The 24,186-nt window shown below is 38.6% G+C and overlaps 1 protein-coding gene across 1 annotated transcript in view; it reads left to right on the top strand.

Annotated features, from left to right (window-relative positions):
- Positions 1-254: 254 nt before the first annotated feature.
- LOC149246270 (uncharacterized) overlaps positions 255-24,186 on the top strand; it is a 109,427-nt gene continuing 85,495 nt past the window's right edge. The window contains exons 1-2 of the mRNA XM_089455652.1: positions 255-622; positions 723-815. Of these exons, the coding sequence (XP_089311778.1) occupies positions 475-622; positions 723-815 (241 nt within the window). The 5' untranslated portion in view covers positions 255-474. The remainder of the gene's footprint in view (positions 623-722; positions 816-24,186) is intronic.

The following is a 24,186-nucleotide window of genomic DNA, read 5'->3' as shown; positions in this document are numbered from 1 at the left end:
ACCTCATACTCTCACTATTACATTGTTCAAATTATTATAATAGCTTGTTAATGTTAAAATCTTGTTAGAGTTCATTTTCCAATATGAAATCAAATTGTCATCTATAAAACCCTTTAATAATCATCACTATATTTCACAAAAAATTCATAAAAAATTTAGTCAATAATTTAATGGCTTGCTCTAAAAAAACTAATTAATCCCAAAAACAATATCTAATATGTTGCATTGCAAACCCATACTTAAATTATTATTATTCTTATTACTCTTCTGGATAACAATGGCAGGCTGTAAATATTCACAAAACACCTCAAGAACACAAAATCATGGACAAGAAAATCACGATGAAATGTAGACATTGAAAACTGACATGCCATAAGGATGAACCAACGTGGAGCGATCTCAAGAGACTGAAATTGCAATATATATTGGCTCCCAAAGTCCAGCAGAAGCAGAAGCAGAAGCAGGCCGTGGACAATGGACAGTGTCTTCACAGTACCCTTCTCACCCGCATACACTTTATTGTCCCAACCATCGCTGGCTCACCACAATACTTTTTCCTTTTCGTACTCGTGTTTATGCTCAACAAGAAGCTGGCGATTGAAAAATACGCCATTATTCTCTGGTAATTTATACGGGGATGCTGCTCTCGTCTTTACCCTTTTCTCTTTTAATATTTATTCGCGAACATTCTTTAAAGTTTTTAACATAACCGAGGTGTTCAGATGATCAATATCGGAAGCCACCGAGGTTGAAGGGAGTTACAGCGAGTGACCTCTCAATGCGTGCTTCGGAGCTGAGTGAGGTCTCTGTAAAACGTATGTCGTCATCTTTATATTTGCCTCAGTTTTGTGCGGCCTTTGATTTGTTATTATCGAAAAGTGAAAGTGAGATATTTGATTTGGCGTGATTGCTTTTATTTTTAAATTGAATTTGTAAATATAAGATGAATAAACAAAACCCTAGATTTAAGATCTAGTTGATGGGTGAACAGGTACTTATTTAGTTTCCATGCATACATTCAGTCTAGGGGAATGGAACTACTGACCCATTCGAGTTCCGGGTGAAGTGCCCTGTCTCTAGATAAAACCTTTCTAACCAGAGAATTAGATTCAGCCCTAGGGTTTCGTACGTCACTCTCAAAGTAAAGTGAACATGGTGGTGTGTAGAGATCCCATTTTTCGTAGGTGTATATGCTCTGAAAAATGTTTAGGGCGCTTCGAGCAAAAAAGTCATACAACTCGCACTATGCAACTATGGGGTAAACCCAAAATGGAGAATCAATTCGTCAAGTCGGCAAAACTCTCCAATAACTGGGCTCAATAAAATCCAGGAGTGTACGCAAAAAAAAAAAAAATCAGTGAACATGATCGCAGCAAAACTAGGTATGACTGCGCATAACTTAGCAAACTTATTGGACAAAACTCAGTATGACCGATTTTGACTTGGCTGGCCATCTGAAAGCGTGGGGTTCTGTCTCTATGCTTATGAGGATTGCAGCTACATGTATTGATTAGAAGGCAGGCGAAGTATTTTGTTTCTTTTACCATTTTACCTCTTGGTTATGATGATGAATTGTAGTAAATTGACGATCTGAAAATATTAAAGGCAAAATTGTTTCTATGTGGCTGCCCTTAAAGTACAAGTAGTCTCACAATGTGCAATGGTACAACGCTATAGGTTTGGGTGTGTGCAGTAAAAGAACTGCCACAATACTATCCTAGCATTGTTCAATAAAGCTTTTTATTTTGAGCTGGCAAATCTGAGGGATCAGATGTCACTCTATGCTTAATACGCATCCATGTTTTCACCGTGACCTGGAAGTCCTACCATGTTTTCAAAGAAGAATGTCACATCCTTAACCGATAGGTACCAATCTTGCTGCTAATCAAATGACAAGCATCATAATAAAGATGTTAGTTCTCTCTCACCATGAATATGAAAAGGAGTGAAATAAGAGCCTTGTAGTAGCTACTTGATCAAAACTACTATAAACATTCCAAAGCCTAGGCTTGGTAAACACAATTAGAAGTCCCGGGGCAGGGCCATGTTTAAGTTTAATCTGAAAGGCTCCTAGTAATTCGAGTGGCAAGATCACGGTGAATACTCAAAATGAACTTGAACAGTTATCAAATGATGCCATTTTCCAAGAGAGGTACTTTTATTGTTGTTCTAACTTCTTACGTGAGGGGCTAAGTGCCTATTCTCTCTATATAATTTTACAGTTGCTTAGCCACAGTTTGCAAGACACATTGTTCAGAATACCCTTCGTATTTCTAAATAAAGTATTATCTTCAAAAGAAGCAATAAACAGACGCGGCCCTTTTATAACAGTCAATATGAATTATGAGGTCAATGGAGTTGTACATAATCTGCCATAGCTAGCAACAACGGATCTAATATAATTTATATGCCTTTATATATGTTTTTCTAAAATGGCTAAAATATCAAAAGCTGCATTCTATGTGGTGAGATCAGTGTTTTACATGGAAAGTGGAATGTCATAATATATTTTAAGTGTTATGTTCCTAGGGTGAGGGTATAATACGAGGAACTTAGAAGACAATTGACAATAGGCAAATGAAACATCGTGAAACATTTCTAAGCGTAGATAATGATGCAGCAACACCCCAACCATGCGTGGCAAAATCCTGCTCACCATTGACTTTTCCCTTAAGTTGAATGATATAGGGAAACCAGTACATGCTGGAATGTGGTCTCCAGAAATTTTGAAATATTGAAATGCAATATTACAAGTATGTGCATGTGTGTGTGCATGCGTCTGTAATAACATGCTATTTAAAATTTGAAAGAAAGCATTATGAATAAATGAGAAAGAACATTTAAATGACAAACATAAATGACAAGTGACAAGTCACAATTTGCTGGCAAACCCATCTCTACATTATTTCTAATAGATGATTACATTATGGAAGCAACAATATTCGAAAACAGTTTTTATAAATAAGGCTATATATCCAAAATCAGCCTTTATATGTGAGGCTACACTGAATCATGATAAATAAGGCGATATATCCAAAATCAGCCTTTATATGTGAGGCTACAGTGAATCATGATACATGTATCGAACATAGAAATAAATCATAAGCTGAGCTACTAAAGCTTGACAGTCATCATTCTCATCTTCATTTTCATCACGAAAAATAGAACAAGATGCATGTTCAGTGGAAGAAGTATTTTCAATTCCACTTCTAGGTTCCTCAAGGTTTAGTGCAGTAAAAGAGATGTCCAAGTTAGGGTTTTTTAGATCCACATCACAATCTCTATAAGGCCTATTGATAAAGTGTGGACCCTTACAAGATACAAGGTTAAGGTTGGAATGCACATAAACAAGATCCTTAACCTTTTGTGAACCCAACCTCTTATGTTGAATGAATAAAGTTGTAGGTGCCCCAATTCCTTCTTGTCGATGAAGAGCTTTCCACTTGTGCAAGAATATGAATGGCAAGGGTTTGTATGTCAATAACTCCATGGTAAATCCACCATCCAACCATATTGATGGTGCTTTTCTCGTTCAAAGCTGATATGTTTGAATGGTCATCCCATTCAACAACAAAACTAGCAAATTCTTCCTTCACCTCCATGTGTGGATGAATTAGAAATATTCTCATAAGGGTACTTTTCAAAAAGTTCCACACCTCCCTATCATCATGTGGTGCTTCTCACTTCCTATTTCTTTGAGCAATGGGGACTTCATTATAAAATATTGTGTGTAGGGCATGAGCTAAAGTGCACAATGGAGTGTTGAATTGGTTCCACCTCTCAATGATGTTTTTCTTCAGTAAATCAACAAAATGAGCATCAACAAATAAAAGTTGAGGACACTGTTGTAACTGCAATATGACTAGTTATCATCATTCTATGTATGTATGGTTACCTCGCCCCTATTCCTTTGCGTAGAGAAAAATGCAACAAATTAAAAAATTAAACGTATCATTTAATATCTTAAATACTTTGGATAGCAGGGTAAATGTTATATAGGCTAATGTTTCAGGTGGGCTTGTGCACCCGCTTTTCCATTGTGGTTCGCACGCTCGAAAGCGATCAATGACACTGAATGGTTTAATCGAACGATCCTCGTTGATTTGGGTGTAGATTTGCGCGTGTGTTAAATGCTGATTCCGCACCCGAAAGAATCCAACAACCTTTAGGCCTTTCATCCGATGGCTCGTGGTGTGTTCATGAGTGGACATGTGCGGAGATTATGTTGGAAAATTGATTAGGGAAACATTTTAATTTGACTTTTCCTAACTTGACAATTATTTGTGATATTATGTTCTTCTTCTTGATTATGCTTATGTTCTTATCATCAAACAAATGCCAAAACAATGAAGATCACAACCATACAAAGATGAACACAAGATATAGGCTTCAAGCTAGGGAAAAACCCCTCCAAGGGGAAAACCTAGAAATAATCATAGAATCAATTTAAAGGAGACTTCCAAGACCAAAAACCAAGATGCAAGACTACCACCAAGAACCAAGCTAGCCATCCAAAGGCTTCTTCTGCAATGCATGATAGGATCTCCAGTGACAACACGGCTCTTCTAGCCTTTAGATATCACAAGCCGAGTCTGCAACACCTTACTGCAATTTCGAACCTATTGCATGCCTCGAAACCCTATGCCCCTCGCATGTGTGAGCTGTACCAAGCAGAATTTCAGAGATTCGAACTTTCTACGGCGCATCTTCTTCTTCGATAGACTTCTTCTTGCCTTCCAAGGCCTTTACATCCTTCTTCCAACTATAGGTCGAATCCAAGAGATGTATGCTTGATGTGTATAGCAATAGGTCGAAGATCCATCTTTATATAGCCTTCCAAGAGGCTCCATTAGCCCTCTTTAGCCGACTTGAGCATGGCTGGCCGACTTGGTTTTAGGAGTCTTCTAGACTCTTCTACATAAAAAATAATTTTTTCTTTCTTGATATATTGCTTGAAATGGTCTTTTACAATGTAGCAATGACTCTTTGACTCATGTAAACTCTAGGAGCATCAAATGATTGCTTTACCTAGCGACAAATGACTTGAGCATGAAACCCATGCTTTACATAAATAATTTTCTTTTGTTCTTTACATCATTTTCTTTCTTCTTTTGATAGATACATAAGAGTTACATCATGACATGAGTCAAATGAAAATTATGAAGACCGAAACTAGTTATATTTTCCAACACCCTTTTAACCAGGGAAGTATTCATAATTGCCCAACCAGTACAAGAACATTACTCACTTTGAAAAGTTCTCATAAGAAGAGTTGGATTGGTAAGCCATCTGTAAGCATCAACATTATGATCAACCTGCATTGTCTTTGAGGCCTAACTTGACAAGCCCATCTTCATTCAAGAACATTATGCTAGGAGGCTTTACGTGTGATACTGCACTACCTCTACAAGTCACATACCCCATCCATATGTTCACAAGGTATGTCCTTTTAGGACTATTCTTATCTTGGATTTCCAAGCTCGAATCCTCAAAGAATATCGGTCCTCTTTGACCACTCTTATCTTGGACACTTGTCCTAGCTCAAAGAGTGTCGGTCCATTTTCTTTCTTGGATGCTTTATCCTCAAGGAAACCACAAATGATTTTTCAATCCTCCACCATTCTCTCTCCAAGTCCTTCACTTAGACTTATGGCTGTTAGTCTTGGTCAAGTGCCTGACACATGAAGAAGAGAATGCACATATGATGTCCAACATCACTCCCTCTCAACCAGAGATGATATCCCTATTCTTTTTGATTGGAGAATAGTCCTTTCTCTTATTCAAGGAGATTCCAAACTTCCTTTCAATTTGGCAAGTCAACACCACAAGCCTTATAACTTTTTGATCAACATTATGATCAACCTGCATTGTCTTTGATGCCTAACTAGACAAGCCCATCTTCATTCAAGAACATTACGCTAGGAGGCTTTACGTGTGATACCGCACCACCTCTACAAGGCACATACCCCATCCTTATGTTCACAAGGTATGTCCTTTTAGGACTATTCTTATCTTTGATTTCCATGCTTGAATCCTCAAAGAATATCGGTCTTCTCCGACCACTCTTATCTTGGACACTTGTTCTAGCTTCAAAGAGTGTCGGTCCCTTTCCTTTTTTGGATGCTTTATCCTCACGGAAACCACATATGCTTATTCAATCCTCCACCATTCTCTCTCCAGGTCCTTCATTTAGACTTATGGCTGTTAGTCCTGGTCAAGTGCCTGACACATGAAGAAGAGAATGCACATGTGATGTCCAACATCACTCCCTCTCAACCAGAGATGATATCCCTATTCCTTTTGATTGGGGAATAGATCCTTGCTCTTATTCAAGGAGATTCCAAACTTCCTTTCAATTTGGCAAGTCAACACCACAAGCCTTATAACTTTATGATGAACCTGCATTGTTTTTGATGCCTAACTAGACAAGCCCATCTTCATTCAAGAACATTATGCGAGGAGGCTTTCCGCGTGATACCACATTACCTCTACAAGGCACATACCCCATCCTTATGTTCACAAGGTATGTCCTTTTAGGACTATTCTTATCTTGGATTTCCAAGCCCGAATCCTCAAAGAATATCGGTCCACTTCGACCACTCTTATCTTGGACACTTGTCCTAGCCTCAAAGAGTGTTGGTCCCTTTCCTTTTTCGGATGCTTTATCCTCAAGGAAACCGCATGTGCTTATTCAATCCTCCACCATTCTCTCTCAAAGCCCTTCACTTAGACATATGGCTGTTAGTCCTGGTCAAGTGCTTGACACATGAAGAAGAGAATGCACATGTGATGTCCAACATCACTCCCTCTTAACTAGAGATGATATCCCTATTCCTTTTGATTGGGGAATAGATCCTTGCTCCTACTGAAGGAGATTCCAAACATCCTTTCAATTTGGGAAGTCAACACCACAAGCCTTATAACTTTGTCTCTATAAGGTTATCAACTACCAATTCTTTACAGTTGCATGGTTCCCTCTTTCCTCGCATCTCATTGTATTGAGCCTGCTACCTTCCTTGGTATCACAGAGCCATATTCTTTGTGACAGGGTTCAGGTCATCAATTTGCACATCACTTCGTCTTGTCATCATCCATGAAGGCATTCTATTGAGCCTTTTTCAAACTTTAAGCTGATCATAACTTCCTCATGAGAGTGATCTCCTTGTTGTTGTACGAACTTGACCTTCATGTTATCTTCTCGCACAACTACCTTTTAATCCCAAGATGAGTACATCTTGATTTCATAATTGCTAGGTATCAGATGTTGATCTTGCCTCAACATTCTTCATATATTGCATCCATACAGTTGAACTTGCCTCAACTGTCATCATGTATTCCTGCAATATCTTTCTAGGTAGCAAACACAGTTTGTTAACCGGATAACCAATAATAATTATTAACATTAGACTTACCTCATCATGATGACCTTCTTAACAAAGCATCAACATCCTTATGGTCCATCTCCACTAGAATATTCCTTCATGCATCAGAGTGCCCAAGGATCGAACTTGATTACCAAGTTACCATTTCCTTTAGGAGATTATACTAGTTGTTAATTATTAATATATATATTCTAGCGAGAAAGTCTTAATATTCTATCCGTTCTAGAGTAAGTCAAATTCATCTTCTTAGGCATCATATAACCAAACAAAAGATTCACTATGCATAATTTATGACCAATTTTTCTTACAGGATTATATGAATCCTACCCAAAAGTTACTTTATGCATTCTTAATCTTTCACACAATCATCTAGCTATATGTATTCCACAATGAGTCTGCAACCTGACAGAGTATTGTTTCCATACAATATGGAATATATACTAATCCTTGTCATAACGCTTTTTTTTCAAGAACCTCCAAAATGATGGTTCTTATGGGACATTGAGAATCCACCTTAGCAAAATGACTACCTCTAACATAATGCTAGATAATGTATGGATGAACATTATGGAAAATGGTCCCAAACTTCTCATTCTTGAAAAACTAGATGATTCTTACAAAGCAATTCAATCAACTAGACTCTAAATATGCTATCATCATATGCTTCTATCTATGATGCCATACTAAATCAAGATTCTTCTAGAAAATACAATTATGCATGCTTACTCCTTTAATCAGTGATGAACTTGTTAGCATCAATTGTCCTTACAGTTCTCTCCTTCCATCATGCTTATCATTTTCAAGTAATTAGCAAGCACGAGTGTTGCTTTGATTTGTTCTTTCATTCTCCTCATCTTGCTACCTTTATGTACTTGCAATTTTCATTAGCAAGTACAACCAAGCAAAATACACAAAGACACAAGCATGATGTCAATTTTGTTAATCTAGGGTTTCCATGGTATCTTAGAGGGTGAATTCCTAGGGTTTTTAAATACAAACCCAAATTCCATGGAAGTATCAACCCTAGGGTTTTGACGTTATATCCTAAATTTCATCCAATTCCACCCTCACTAGGGTTTACCATATACCCTAGATTATTCGCAAACCTTAGAAGTCAAGAGCTAGGGTTTTTATGAGGGAACAAGTAGATTAGGGTTATAGTTTTCCATTCAACTAGGGTTTTCTAATCCAAGCCCCATCTAGGGTTTATAATCCCTAGATACCAAAAAGCTTTCAACAAAGTGAAGTCTACAAACCTTAGATTTTTACCATTCAAAACATGCAGCAAAACCCCAATGCATTCCATTACTTTATGCAAACCCTTTAGCAAAACCTTACAAATGAACATATAATACCTAGAGATCATACATACCTTCCTGCAACCTTACCTTATCCTTTCTTGCAAAGGATTTGTCTCCAATTGACTTCATTTGAAAGAGACTACTTCCTAAGGATAAAGTCTTGATCTCATAGTTGAAGTTGTACTTCCTTCAGAACTGCCTTCAAAAGAAGCTCCCAAACATGCTCTTCTCAAGGTGACTAACTGTTGCTTCTAGCAATCCTTCTTTACTTCAATGCCCTTGATGATAGATTTGGCTATCACTCTGCAACTTCGGTCCTTTGGTCAGGGCTTACCACAATGATTGCAAAAACCTTGAGACAAGATCTAAAGAGCCTCTCTAACCCGGGGTTTAGAATCCTTTGTCAAGATGACTTCTTTCATTGCTTTCTAGGCCTGGTCTAAACTTGTTTAAGGCCTTTCAGGCCCTCCAAACAATCCACTACAGGACCTTCGACCCTTCTGCAATTTTTACAAGAAATGCAACTTGATTCTCGAAGAGTTATGCCACCAAATCTTACAAAATCAGCCCAGAAACACTTTCCAAATTTTTTTGCGTTGTATTGAGGTCTTGGTATTGCTGTTCTAGCTTGTAGACTAGCTCTTCAAACCAGTGTTGATAATATCGGTGTCGACAAAATATTGACGAGGGTCCAAAAAACATCTTATCGGCAATATCAACGAAAATATCAGCAAACATAATTATTATTATTAATTTTTTGTTTTTGTTTTTGTTTGTCTATTGTTTAAATATATATATATATATATATATATATATATATATATATATATATATATATATATATAGATATATATATATATATAGATATATATTTGTCCAGATTTTTAAACATAGCCGATATTTTGAAAACAGAAAATATCGCGATATTTTCGAATATCGTCGATATTATCAACATTGCTTCAAACAACCCTCGGTGCTTTTGAATTAGTTTTGTAATCCTCGGTTTAGTTTATAGTGGTATTAAGTGCCCAAACTTGCCCTTGATCCCATGTTTAGCTTTTTGCTCTTACTCGGTCTTGTACTGGAACAATTTCGACCTTCAAACAATTTCTTTTTCTTGACTCTGGAGACCTACTACATTGATCTTCAATTGCCTTAGATCATGACCTTAGCTCTGATACCATGTTGGAAAATTGATTAGGGCAATGTTTTAATTTGACTTTTCTTTACTTGACAATTATTTGTGATATTATGTTCTTCATTATGCTTATGTTCTTATTATCAAATAAATGCCAAAACAATGAAGATCAGAACCATACAGAGATGAACAAAAGATATAGGCTCCAAGCCAAGGCAAAACCCCTCCAAGGGGAAAACCCATAAATAACTTCTCTTCTTATAGAATCAATTCAAAGGAGACTTCCAAGACCAAAAAAAAGACCCAAGACTACCACCAAGAACCAAGCCACGTATCCAAAAACTTCTTTTGCAATGCACGATAGGATCTCCAATGACAACAAGGCTCTTCTAGCCTTTAGATCTCACAATCCAAATCTGCAACACCTTATTGCAATTTTGAACCTGTTGCATGCCCAGAAACCCTAGGCCTCTTGCACGTGTGAGCTATCCCAAGCATAATTTTAGAGATCCAAACTTTCTAGGGTTCATCTTCTTCTTCGATAGACTTTCCTTCTAAGGCCTTTGCATCCTTCTTCCAACTGCAGATTGAACCCAACAAATGTATGCTTGATGTGTATAGTAATAGGTCAAAGATCCATCTTTATATAGCCTTCCAAGAGGCTCCATTAGCCCTCTTTAGCCTGACTTGAGCTTGGATGGCCGACTTGGTCTTGGGAGTCTTCTAGACTCTTCTACATATGAAAATAAAATTTTCTTTCTTGATACAATTGCGTGAAAGGGTCTTTTAAACAATGACTCTTTGACTCATGTAAGCCCTAGGAGCATCAAATGAATACTTGACCTAGTGACAAATGACTTGAGCATGAAACCCATGCTTTACATAAATAATTTTCTTTTGTTCTTTACACCATTTTCTTTCTTCTTTTGATAGATTAAGAGTTACATCATGACATGAGTCAAATGACAATTATGAAGACCGAAACTAGTTACATTTTCCAATAGGTTAAACATGTTTCATGGTTCACCACCCGAAAATGACGTTCGTGCTGCCACGTATCACTTCTCGATATTCTCATTCCTCGTGCATTATTTTGCTGTCACGGCATTTATTAAATGGTAGGTGGCATACAATTTATTAATTTCATTTGAGAATTTCGTTTTTAGAACCTTTTAACATTTGATTTCATTCATTTCTTAGTTATGCTGTTGCAGGTTCGCTCCCAACTTCTTTGAAAAGCCCTGCGGAATTTGAACAGAAACCAGAAAATTTAGGTAAGTACCAGGGTAAAACTCAGTTCCTATATGACTTTGGTTTGTCCTTTAGAAATTTAGCTACGCCATGGTTGAAATCTCAATAGAGGATAATTATCTGGATCCCTGGACTCATGTTAGGGATACTATAGTTACCCAATACTGATATCTACACTCTTGGGAGAGAATTAGAAAAGGAAGCTGACCATGAAGCCGACCAATGCTTAATTCAAACCGGAATTTGGCGGGTGGCTCTACCAACAGTGCATTTCAATCCCGATTTTGTAATGATGCTCATAAGGAGTGCCCAACCCGAGACTGGTAGAATTCTCTTTCTAGGAACCGAGCAACTTTTCCTTGAAGTGTCCCAAGCAATGTTAGCTAAGATGCTCCAGGTGCCTGTAGCTGGTAAGGTCTTTACTGTGAGTTTTAGATAACAATGGTATGTTCTATGCTTGCAACAATTATTTCAATGTAATTTTATTAGCCTAATGTCAATTCCACTTCAATTTCCAATAACAATCACATAAACCATCAATTCACATTGATAGTAATTGTAGAGAGAACATAAACAATAAATACAAAAGACATGTCAAGACAAGAGAACACCAATATTTGGCTCAAGCCAGGGAAAAACCCTAAGATGGGGAAAACCCTTAATCAATCCATCTTATTATCAGATATCAAATGTTGAGCAGAGAGAGAATGTCCAATAGAGTACAATGATGAGAGTCAAAGTCAATGCGACTTGACTTTTGTAAATAATCCAAACCAATGAAAATCTGATCAACTTGATGAATGATTGCAATTCTGAAAAGTCAACAACATTCAACTTGCCTTAACTAGTTAGCAGTCAACAACCAAAACAACAATCAAACTTGCCTTCTTGAGCTCGGTCAACCTTAGTCAAACTCGACCTTCCTTGGTGGTCAAACAACAGTAAAAACAATCCACAATTCAGCGGTCAAATCCAGTCAAATGATGAAGTCAACCTGTGGTCAAAACATTCTTGCAACTTTGTAGTCAGCCCTAGTCAAACAACTCCTTTTGCCTCTGTTTCTGTGCCAGATAATGCGTCCTACTTGGACAGATCTATCCTTGGTGAAAATGCAACCAAACAATCCCTTAAGGTCCAAAGTCAACATTGGTCAAAGTCTCCTCAAGAATAGAAAGTTAGCGTAGGTCAAATCAGCTCCAACACTCGCACATGTGGAAGAAGAACAAGTTGCCTCAGACTTGTATGACCCAATCAATGATGGAGAGAGAAGAATATGTGTTTTGTTGAAGTGCCAAATGAGGATGGGGGTCTCCTATATTTATATGCGATGATGGGGGTTCAATTTGTCTAATTGACCCCAAGTCGACCTTGACCAATTGTACTCTTGTGGGATTGACTTCAAAAACATATTTCTCCTTGTCCGAATTTAGTGCTTCCAGGGTTGATTTTGGTCCTCTCAGAAAGAAGAATTTTGTCCAATCATCATCTTGGGCCAGTGAGCTACCCAAAGTGGAATTTGGCCCTAGTTGAACATTTAACACTTCCTCTCAATTAGGGAGAATTCCACCCGCTACTATCCATCATCATCATGCCATCCTGATCATGATGTACTATCTTTGCATCTCGTCTCGTCTTTGCTGAAGATTGATATAGATAAGAAGGATCAATTGAGAGTGAGTCACATGACATTACCACTCTCCACTGACAAAAGTTAGTCCAGATAACCAAGGGTAGAACCCCAATCAGACTTGATCCTGAGCGATCACGTTGTTGAGCATCATGCATCCTAGACATAGGGAGTACGACAGTACACGATACATCTATTTGTAATGCTATGGTCCCTAACCACTTTTCCCAACTCATTGGCCAAATGAGAGGTACTTCCCAAGAGTCCTAGACTACAAGGGTAGGATGTATGCTAGGGCATCGCAGGAGAAGTTGAACCACTCATGCTGCTCATATGCCATAGGAGAAGGTGAACCACTCACCCTATGCTCAATCATACTGGGATATATACACCACAAGGGAAGGTGAACCACTCGCCCTATGCTCATATACCTCCAAGAAGTACCCCAGGCCACTAGGAGCTCCTAGAGTTCAATGTCCAACTCAAGTGAGACCCTCATGGGAGGGTCTTTCCTCGACTCCAAGTCTCTTGGAAGGCTAAGAACTTGGCCTTCCCCAAGGGCTTTGTGAGAATGTTAGCAACCTATTCATTAGTCTTGATGTGTTGGAGCCTTATTTCTCCCTGTTGTACCATATCTCGAATAAAGTGGTACCTAATATCAATATGCTTGGAGCAGTCGTGGAACACGAGATTCTTTGAAAGGTGAATCCCACTTTGGTTATCGCAATAAATGATGGTGGTATCCAACACATGCTCAAATAGCTCACTGAAGAGCTTCCTCAACCAAATAGCTTCACAATAGGCCATACTAGCTGCAATATATTTGGCCTCGATGGTGCTTAGAGCAACCGATTTTTGCTTCCTACTCATCCAAGAAATTGAAGCAGATCCCAAAGAGAAGCAACATCCTAATGTGCTTTTTCCACCCACCACACTATCAGCCCAGTTAGCATCAAAATATCCATGTAGTCTCAAATTCTAGGTAGTGTATCTCAGACAATAGTTGATAGTGGCACGAAGATATCTTAAGAGATTCTTAGCATCAACCTAATGTATGGGATGAAGCTCAACCATAAATTGAATCAAAAGTATTACCAAGAAAATTAGCCCCCCCTCAAGTTGTCTATATTCAAAAAGATTTGCCAATTCGGGACCAACAACACTTCTGCATAACTTCTTGAAGTTTAGTTCCATCAGAGTAGACACAGACTTGCATTCCACCATCCCACATCTTTCTAGTAGCTTCACAATGTATTTCCCTTGAGAAAGGAAAATCTCGCCTGGCTTTTGCCAGACCTCCAAGCCTAGGAAGTAATGCATCAGTCCTAGGCGATGTTGCACGAAACAGACACCAAATTCTTCTTCAAATCAGGCACATACAAGACTTCTTGAAGATGTATGGTTTGACCATAGTTCATGTGAAGAGTGACAGTTCCTATCCCTTTTATGGGGTAGGTGGCATTATCTCCAAGTATAATCTTTAGATTAGTTTTATTTTCAACTAAATTTGAGAGGACCTCCTTATATCCAGTGAAATGCCTTGAGGCTCCATTATTAATTAACCAATGATCCAAAGTATCAGGAGGAGAGGCAATAGATAGAGCATAAATAAGATAGAAATCATCTTGTTTTTCTACAACATTATTTTCATCATACATGGCATTATTGTCTTCTAGGGAGGTTGATTATCTCCTTCTCGGGCATTAGGAGCATTCCATTTTCCTTTATTGTTATACCTGTTTTTGTAATTGTTGTTGTTGTTGTCATCCCTTGGAGGATTTTTCTTGTGAGGACACTCTGTGGCATAGTGGGTGAACCTGTTGCAATTGAAACATCTTCCTTTGCCTTTTCCTTTGAATCCCTTCTTAGATCCTTGACCCTGTCTCCTTGAATCATTCCTCCTTTTAGCATGTGCAGAGAAAGTAGTAGGTTCATTTCCATTGGAGGACTTATCTCTCTCCATCATTCTTGTTTCCTCTTGAGTGCATCTAGCCAATAGCTCATCAAAACCAGGTATCCTGTCATTATTGAGAATGGTGGTGACAAATGTATCCCATGATCTTGAAAGACCTCCAAGAGCAATGAGAGTGAGTTCCTTGTCAACAGTAACTTCTCCAATAGATAGAAGGTCATTCTTGACTTGAGTTATTCTCATGAAATAGGATAAAATAAACTCCCCTTTTTCCATCTTGATATCCTTCAACTTGTTTTTGAGAAAGAGGATTTGATTTGCAGTGTTCACTTTGATCATCGTAACCAACTTATCATACATTTCCTTAGAAGTTCCCAAATCAGAAATATAGGCAACCAAATGCTTTTGAATGGAGTCAATCAAAATTTTGTTAGCTTTGACCTCACTTTTTCTATACTTTGTTCTAGCAACAACAGGTGCATTTGAAGGAGGCTCTACCACTTTCCCTTGCACACAATCCAATACTTCATGCTCCTCCAAGGTCAAGTCTAAAGTCATCTTCCATGCATGATAGTCAACTTGTCATTGAGCTTATCCTTAGTCTTGAAATATAAAGTAGTAGCCATGGAGACCTATGTCACAAGGTTCGTCGAACTTTAACCTTGAGGTTCGAATTTTGGCGAACCTTAAAAAAAAATTTGAGGTTCGACGAACCTCATCGAACCTCATAACCATTGACCAAGTCCATAGATCAAAAATCATAACTTCCTGTTGCAACTCCAGCTTGTAATTTATCCTTGCAGTTTCCATGTCCGTGATAGCATTTTTGATGTTTATTGATGTCGATTTCTTACTATTTTATAGTATAATTCATTTTTTATATATATACGAACCTAATGACAAACCTCATCAAAACATTCGAACTCAAATCGAACCTAATCATTGTCGAACCCGAGCCATGTGACATTGATGGTGACTAGTCCTTGTCAAGAAATATCTTGGTGATTACTTGATCTCTTGCTTGGGCTTGTCCTCACCTGAGCTTTGATACCATGTTAATTTTAGATAACAATGGTATGTTTTGTGTTTGCAACAGTTACTTCAATGTACTTCTATTACCCCAATGACAGTTCCACTTTAATTTCCAATAGCAATCACATAAACCACTAATTCACATTGACAGTAACTGTAGATAGAACATAAACAATAAATGCAAAAGACAAGTCAAGATAAGAGAACACCAATATTTGGCTCAAGACAGGGAAAAACCCCAAGATTGGGAAAACCTTTAATCAATCCTTCTTATTATCAAATATCAAATGTTCAACAAAGAGAGAATATCCAATAGAGTACAATGATGAGAGTCAAAGTCAATGTGACTTGAACCCAAACCAATGAAAATCTGATCAGCTTGATGAAGGATTGCAATTCTGAAAATTCAACAACAGTCAACTTGCCCTAACCAGTCAACAGTCAACGATCAAAACAAAAGTCAAACACGCCTTCTTGACCTCAGTCAACCTTAGTCAAACTCAACCTTCCTTGGTGGTCAAACAATAGTAAAAACAATCAGGAATTCAACGATCAAACCTAGTCAAATGATGAAGTCAACCCGTGGTTAAAACAATCTTGCAACTCTACGGTCAACCTTGGTCAAACGACTCCTTTTGCCTCAGTTTTTGTGCTAGATAACGCAGCTTGCTTGGATAGATTTATTCATGGTCAAAACACAGTGAAACAGTACCTTAAGGCCCAAAGTCAACGCCGGTCAAAGTCTCCTCAAGAACAAAAAGTCAGCGCAGGTCAAATCAACTCCAAAACTCGCACTTGCGGAAGAAGAACAGGCTACCTCAGACTTGTATGGCCCAATCAATGAAGGAGAGAGAATATGTTCTTTTGTTGAAGTGCCAAATGAGGATGGGGGTCTCCTATAGTTATATGCAATGATGGGTTTCAATTTGTCTAATTGACCCCAAGCCGACCTTGACCAATTGTACTCTTGTGGGCTTGACTTTGAAAGCATATTTCTCCTTGTCTGAATTTAGTGCTTCCAGGGTCAATTTTGGTCCTCTTGAAAAGAGGAATTTTGTCCATTCATCATCTTGGGCCAATGAGCCGCCCAAAGTGGAATTTGGCCCTAGTAGCACATTTTAACATTTAGTGAAAGAGATTTAACCCTAAAATTCGAAGGTTGGGATAATGAGGGAAAGCTTGCCTTTTTACAAAGACTAGTAAAAAACCCTCATGAATTTACAACTCTCTCTTTCTCTGCTTTGATCCATTTACTAAAACCCCTGTACCAAACCCTAACCTCACCAAGGGTATCTTGATGACCAGACGTTGTTCAAAGCTGTGTTTATGTTTATGAAAGAGGTCCTAGAAAACCCTAACGAGATTTCCATAAACCTTTCCGCTTATTTGGCTAGGACTATCTTTGTTAACCTTAATGTGACCTCTCAATGGTGTATCTTTAGACATGTACTTATTTCGTGCGCCTTGTCTTGTTCAACTATCCCAATTTCTTCTCTTTCACCAAACTGATCAACCATTGTAACAGTAATTCAGGCAAATAAAAGTTAATTGACTCTTGGTCTCCAATCCTATACCCGGGCAGGGAGCCTTGAGGGTATTCAAAGTTCATTGAACGATTTTCTTTTTACCTTCAGATTAAAATCCTTCGAAGAGTCCCTGACATGATTTTTGCAGAATCCAGAAAGATTCTTTACCTTACTAAAGAGGCCAGTATTGGACAATGGTTTTTGATGCTTGAATTTACTATTATTCATGCATATGGTTTTGAAGGGAAACCTTATAGGTTACCTAAATTTTTTCCTAATCAATTATTTGTATTAGAATTAGCCAAACTGTTAAAATTGGCAACTAGGGCCAAACTCCATGTGGGTCTTCTTATTTATGGCAGCTGATATTTTTCTTGGATCCCTCTCATCGAGAGGTGTAGGATTGATCTAAAGATCATCCGATTCCGATAAGTATTCAGGGAGTTATGAATTTATTTGCGTTATAAGACAATTCGTCAAGGTTGGCTAGCAACCAAATAAACCCCACATGTTCTCAATGTTTTAGTATAGATAGAGGTGGCCTTCAAGTCATTTCAACACATTTGGGATCTCTTCCTCTCTCTACTTGTCTTTGGGTTTTAGTAGGAGGAGAGATCCTAAGGAATAACGTTAACTTGATCTAGAGGGCGGAAAAGCTGGAACTGCTGGAAAAGCTGGAAAAGTCGGAACTGCCGGAAATGCCGGAAAAGCGGAACGGAAACGGAAAAGCCGGAACTGGAAAAAAAGCCAGAACTGCTAGAAAAGCCAGAAAAGCCGAAACTGCAGGAAAAGTCGGAATTGCCGGAAAAGTCGGAACTTCCGGAATTGTAGGAAAAGCCGGAACTTCCGGAACTGCCAGAAAAGTCGGAAAAGCCGGAAATGCCGGAACTGTTGGAAAAGTTGGAACTGCTGGAAAAGTCGGAACTGCTGGAACTGCCGGAACTGTCGAGAACTGCGGGAACTGCCGGGAACAGTCGGAACTGCCAGAACTGCCGAAACAACTGGAGCATCTGTCTTCGAAGGAGAGCAGCATGCAAGGGAGAGCTAACTAACATTGGGACAGTTATATGGTACTTAGCAGCAAATACACCAAGCATGCAATGTTACAGCTAGCATGCAAGGGACAACTAGCATGCAACAACAAGCATGCTAAGGACAACAAGCATGCTAGGGACAACAAGCAAGCAAGGGACAACAAGCAAGCAAGGTGCAACCAACACATAGGTCAGGATGGCAACATGGTGCAGCAATGGCACATAATGTAGTACAGTGATGGGTACAGTCATGATTAATGAAGCGTGATGAGATGCAACATAATTATGATGGGTGCAACATGGTGCAGGTGAGGTGCATCATGATGACAAAATGCAACACAACGATAGGTGAAGGAGTCACCTTGGAGAATTAGTTGAAGCAACATGTCTTCAACTGATCTCATGTATCATCTTCTTAGAGATGATCTATGCTCTTATCAAGATAAGTCAAAGTGTTGACTTTTGTTGTAAACATTCTATCTCTCTCTCTTTGCTGAACTATTGAAGAACATATAAGAAGAATTGATCAAGGGTTCCCCATATTGGGGTTTTTCCCTGGCTAGCGCCACATCTTGTGTCCTCTTGTCTTGGCTTGTCTTCTGCGATTTATGTTTATGTTCTATCTGCAGTTTACTTTAATGCTGATGTGATTGCTAATTTGGAAAAGATATGGAGCTAACTGTGAAAATTGAAATAAATTGCTCTAAGCATAGAACATACCTAAAATTAACACAGACAAAGGATACAGTTGAATGATTTCCATTGTGTATCAAAGAGCAAGAAAGCATTGACCTTTACACCTTTTGCTATTGGTGATTTGATAATCAAACACAAAAATGCATTATCATTGATTGAGAAGGAATTACTTACTTTTAAATTGGAAAAGCATTTATCTTGGTATTTTGATCCTTTCCAGATTATCTCAAAGGCAAGAAGATTAGTTAGTTTATCGACATATGTTCATGTGTCAAGACTAGAAATGGAAAAACTTGCTAATGCCGAATGTGCTATTGTAGAGGAGGTAAATCTTGATGCTTTGAAGATATCCAAGGAAATTATGGTTAGCTCGACTTCTGTTGAACAAGTGTCAAATGAATAGTCTTCATCTACAGTTTCTTAGATCAACAAAAATAATGCAGTCATCAACGTGCAAGAGAATCAGCTCAAGAGAAAAGTTTCACAGATTGGTGTTGAAGAAGAGTCAACAACTTTAAAAGTCACAACGAGCTCAAAGGAGAATGACAAAGAAGCCATTGCTTTCTGTTATCACCCCAAGAAACTCTCCTAGGTTGTATCTCAGAGATGCTCGGGAACATTACAAACACAACAAAAAATGTTGGAAAATGGTGGATGAATGGAAGAAATGATGCATATTCAAGCCAGATAACCACTTATACTATGTTTAACCCCAGACATGGGTGAACACCCCCAGACTACAAGGCTTTAGACCACCAATTACTCACAGTTTGAGGAATATGTGGACATGGAGAATACTGACCACACCAGCAGATGCACAGGACCCTGTGATGGCCGGCTGCAACCAATAAAGAGGTCTGCAAATCTATTTCCTAATGCACAGACAGGATGACAGCTCTCTAGCATTAAAATAACAGAAACCTGCATACAAATTCAATGATACATACTAGATTCTAACACAGAGGTGGGATGACAGCCCCTCTAATGCTAAACATCAAGAGCACATGAAAAATGCATAATAGGCACAACTTGAAACAAAGAAGAAGTGGAAAGTAAGCAATTAACAGCGAAAGAAGCTTGCATTAGCTGAAAATGAAGACCAGACGCTGTAGGTATCACAGTAGTTACAGTCTCCAGAAGTTGAACTTTACATCAAAACAATATTCATCCACCCTCATTACATCTTGTTTCTGGGTATATATGGAGGTTGATTACAAAAATATCTGCTATCCTCTGTGTGGAGGGGTCATAATGGACCACCAACCACATTAACTGTTTGATATGGGTCTCTGATACAATCTGACTGTTTTAATGAACAAAATGACCCTTTCTGGTACTCTGTTGTACTTCATGAACCAGTGGAATGCCGTATGGAAAAAGTTCCATAACTGCTAAAGGCGTTTAACTGCTCGAGGCTGTACTTTCCTTCCTTGGCCGTGCTGTCTCTTGAATGAGGTAGTTGAAGATTAACTGTGCAGAGCGCTGGTGGGTGATCGCCTTCTTCCTTCAGATGCACGGGACAGGCCAAAAACACGATAACTGCATGGGGAATGAATGGAGGGCAGGGAATGAATATTAGCCGTTGGATGGAACAGACGGATGACTGAGATCTCTTGGCGGGCGGCGTCGGGAGGAAACGGAGGCGCAATTGCTTGTAAGTCGTTAGATCTGGCAGATAGACGACGAAGATTAGATAACAGGGGCTATCAGGAGGAAATGCGAATAGAGAAATGTGGGCCGTCAGATCGCGGTATGGCAGATTTGACGGCTATCGGGCGACAGAGGTGTGTGAACGTTAACGAGCGGGTGAACAATGGTTTCATTAGCGGGCGGTATTCCCCGCACCGCCTTTGGAGCTACGACGGTTTTCGTATGCGGGGGCCCGATGCAATAAAATTGTGACGCATGGCGGATGTTACGGCGGGGAAACCGCTTTCCCTGCGGGTTATCGCGCGGGCATGTTCCAACGGCGGGAGGTGCGACTGCCGTCCGATCACAGCGGTGGATGCGATCGACGGCGGGGGATTAATGCACATGCTTGTTGATTGATGTGACAGGGGAGGGCCTCGCCGGTAGCGCTTTTTCGTATGTGTGCGGTTATATGACCGCGATCTCATGGGTTAAACTTCAGCGCTGAGGAGCTTGGCCGAAAAGGGGTTTACAAGGTTTTGGAGGCAAAACGAAGAAAAACAGGGATAGCGGGAGTTATAAGGGTATAAAGCAAATGAAGGGGAAAGGATAAACTGAACTGCTGCGAGCTCCCTTTTTGCAAAAAACACACAGCCACGATGTCTTTGACCCAACAAATACCGAATTATGTAGCAGGGCTAACACTTTCCATGAAGCAAACGATTAGACGATGAAACAAATATAACCAACTCTGGAGGAAACTGCAGTAAAAGCTTCAGGGGCAAGCGTTATAGAAGTGGATAATTATGTTAAAAGTACAACAAAAAGATTGGTAAAGACTAGAGGAAAGGAGGTGATGGTGGTCACTGAAAAAGACATCCACCAGATGAGCCTTAGATTCTTATCAACAATTGATTTGAAAGAAATATGCTCAACATGACAATACTATAACGAGGGTATGATGTAGGTACCGTGGTACTCGGTTAAAGGGCCACTGCAATCGATATCAACTTGTCTAGAATAAATGATACTGATATGATTGACTGGGGAGGTGGTAGCAAGGAGGCTGTTAGAATCCTCTGCTAATAACAAGAAGTATCAAATGGTGATTATGTAAGCACAAGGACAATTGAATTATGCAAGAATAACTGTCAGGACCGGAGTCAACAAGATCAAAGAATTGGAAGATGAAATAATCAAACAATTGGAGATGCCTAAAGATGGTACCGTGACTAAAGAACTACTGCAAATGAAAGACAAAGAGATAAATAATTTGAAAGTAGGTACCAAACTTCAAAGATTATTATATGACTAATCTCGTAGAGATCATTCAACAAAAGGAAATTCAGAAAAGTCAAATACAAGAGTTGAAGAAATCACTCAATTTTAGCCAAGATCAATGCAAGGAAATTGAAGAAAAGCTTAACAAAGATATTGAGGAACTTAAGAATAAAGAAGAACAACACTCTCAGGAGGTCAATAACTTTAGGAGTATCCAAAGGAAATTCAGAAAAAGCAAATACAAGAGTTGAAGAAATCACTCGTTTTTAGCCAAGATCAGTGCAAGGAAATAGAAGAAAAGCTTAACAAAGATATTGAGGAACTTAAGAATAAAGAATAACGACACTCTTAGGAGGTCAATAATTTCAGGAGTATCCTAGATGAGGCTTTACAAAAGAATCAGTTAGGGGATGCAAATTTGGGTAGAATGAAACTCCTTGAAGCTAAAGTAAGAATTGGAATGCCAACTGAAGGTTGAAAACGCAGAGCTTGAAACGGTATTGAAACCCGAAATCAAAATATTGAAGGCTTATAGGCCTTATTGAACCAGAAGCATGAACAAGTTAAGTCCTTGCAAAAATCTCTGACAGAGTCCACTTTGGGAAAAGAAACACTATTAGAAGTCAAGGACAAAATCTGGTTAATGATTAGCGAAAAAATTGTTCCATTGAAGCCTTATGCGCAGATTCTTTCCGATTGTGAAAAGAATATAGTTCAGAATTTAAACAACAAAGTTAAAAAGATGATGCCTCTAGTAGAAGAAAGATTCAAGGACTTTGAATCTATTGCTAATCTTTATGATTCTCTGATTGACGAAGAATTGCAATGTCTAAATTTCTGTGATAGAGAAGAGGGCATCATCGCATTAACATCCGTCAGGGAATATGGGAAGTCACTGCTAGAAACAAGTGATGAAGTTGCCAAGGCTATGCAAGTCGTTGAGGGATTTAGGGCTGAATGGAACTACATGCAGAGATTTGGTTTCACATCTCTATGGACCAATGAAGGTTGGATATCAGAGTAGATGTTTCACGAATCCTTGGACAAATTAAGATGTAGTCTCAAAACCTTTTCATACGATGAAGAAGGAGCTATTACAAGTTAAGCTATACTCGACTCTTTCCTTCAAGAATTTAGCATCCTAACCTTATTAGACAAGATGGTGCAGCGAATCCCTAAGGCTAGATATAAGATTAAATCAAACTTGTATCTATCAGAGCTAAGTTGGAGTTAGTTCGTTGGTTAGCAAACTTTGAATGGGAAAATTCTTGAAGCTAAAGAAAGGCCTTGGGAGAAAAAATAATTTGGCCTCTATCATGCAGGCTACTTCTTCGGTGCCTCCTCTTCATTCGTTGAGTCAACAAGTCGAGCTATTAGACGAAGATTCTCCAATCTTTGTTCTCAATCCAACAAGAAGGACTGTGCTTATCCCTGAAATTTGGATTCCGATCGTTGACCTGATACAAAATCTGAAGAAAGTCAAAAGATCTTCTAAGAAGAAAAATATTAGTTAGTTATCTTTTAATTATATTTATTTCAAAGTTCTTAAATGTTGTTACAGGACACTTAAAGACAAGTAGTTATTCAATTTTGTATATAAGACCCCGTTTCTCATTTTGAGGGGGCCGACGACAAAAGGATTGAGTTTTGTGACTTAATGATCGGAATGTACTTGTTACACAGATCCATCTTTTGACTGAATGACTCTCTTATGCAACTTACAATGAATGCCCTGTTCTTCTTTTAATGTTGTGTGTTTATATGCAGAATGTGGTGTTATGAATTGTGAGCTTGATTTGTGATTCAGTTAGCATCTCTAATATACTTAATTGCTTGGCTCTTCGATATCATACTATTAAGGGTTAGGTATTTAAGGCGTTTGGTTTCCGATTTGCATGCGGAGGCTTCATGAGCTAGACTATGGAATCTTATCCCGGTCATTAACCAGAGTAATCTTTATCTGCTGTGTGATTGTCATTTGTTACAAGTTTCTGTTAATTCTGTGTGCTTGTGGTTCAATATATGTACTAGATTATCTTTGACTCACTCAATATAACTCGTGACAATACATTAGCGATATTTTTGTTTCAATATTCATATTGTTGACCTAAGTGTTCATCACCTAATCTTGCCTTTGTTATTGTAGAAGTAGTTGCACTTGCTGTAGCATTCTCTGCAATTACTTCACGCGTAGATTGTTTACTTGAATTTTAAGTACGCTTTCCGTATGTTTTTGTTCTTTTCCTTTAGTATACTTTTCTTCCTCTGTTATTCTTCCCTCCTGGGTACTTATTTTGGGCATATAAATAGTGTCATTTGGTTGATGCTACACTTTATTTGAATATACTACAATTCCTTCTGTTTGTGATACTTTATT

Source organism: Pinus tabuliformis, chromosome 7 (assembly GCF_031772625.1).
Source record: "Pinus tabuliformis cultivar Carrire ecotype Pingquan chromosome 7, CPIR1, whole genome shotgun sequence".
Taxonomy (NCBI): domain Eukaryota; kingdom Viridiplantae; phylum Streptophyta; class Pinopsida; order Pinales; family Pinaceae; genus Pinus; species Pinus tabuliformis.
Note: the sequence above shows the minus strand (reverse complement) of the source record. Positions and strands in the feature narration are given on the sequence as shown.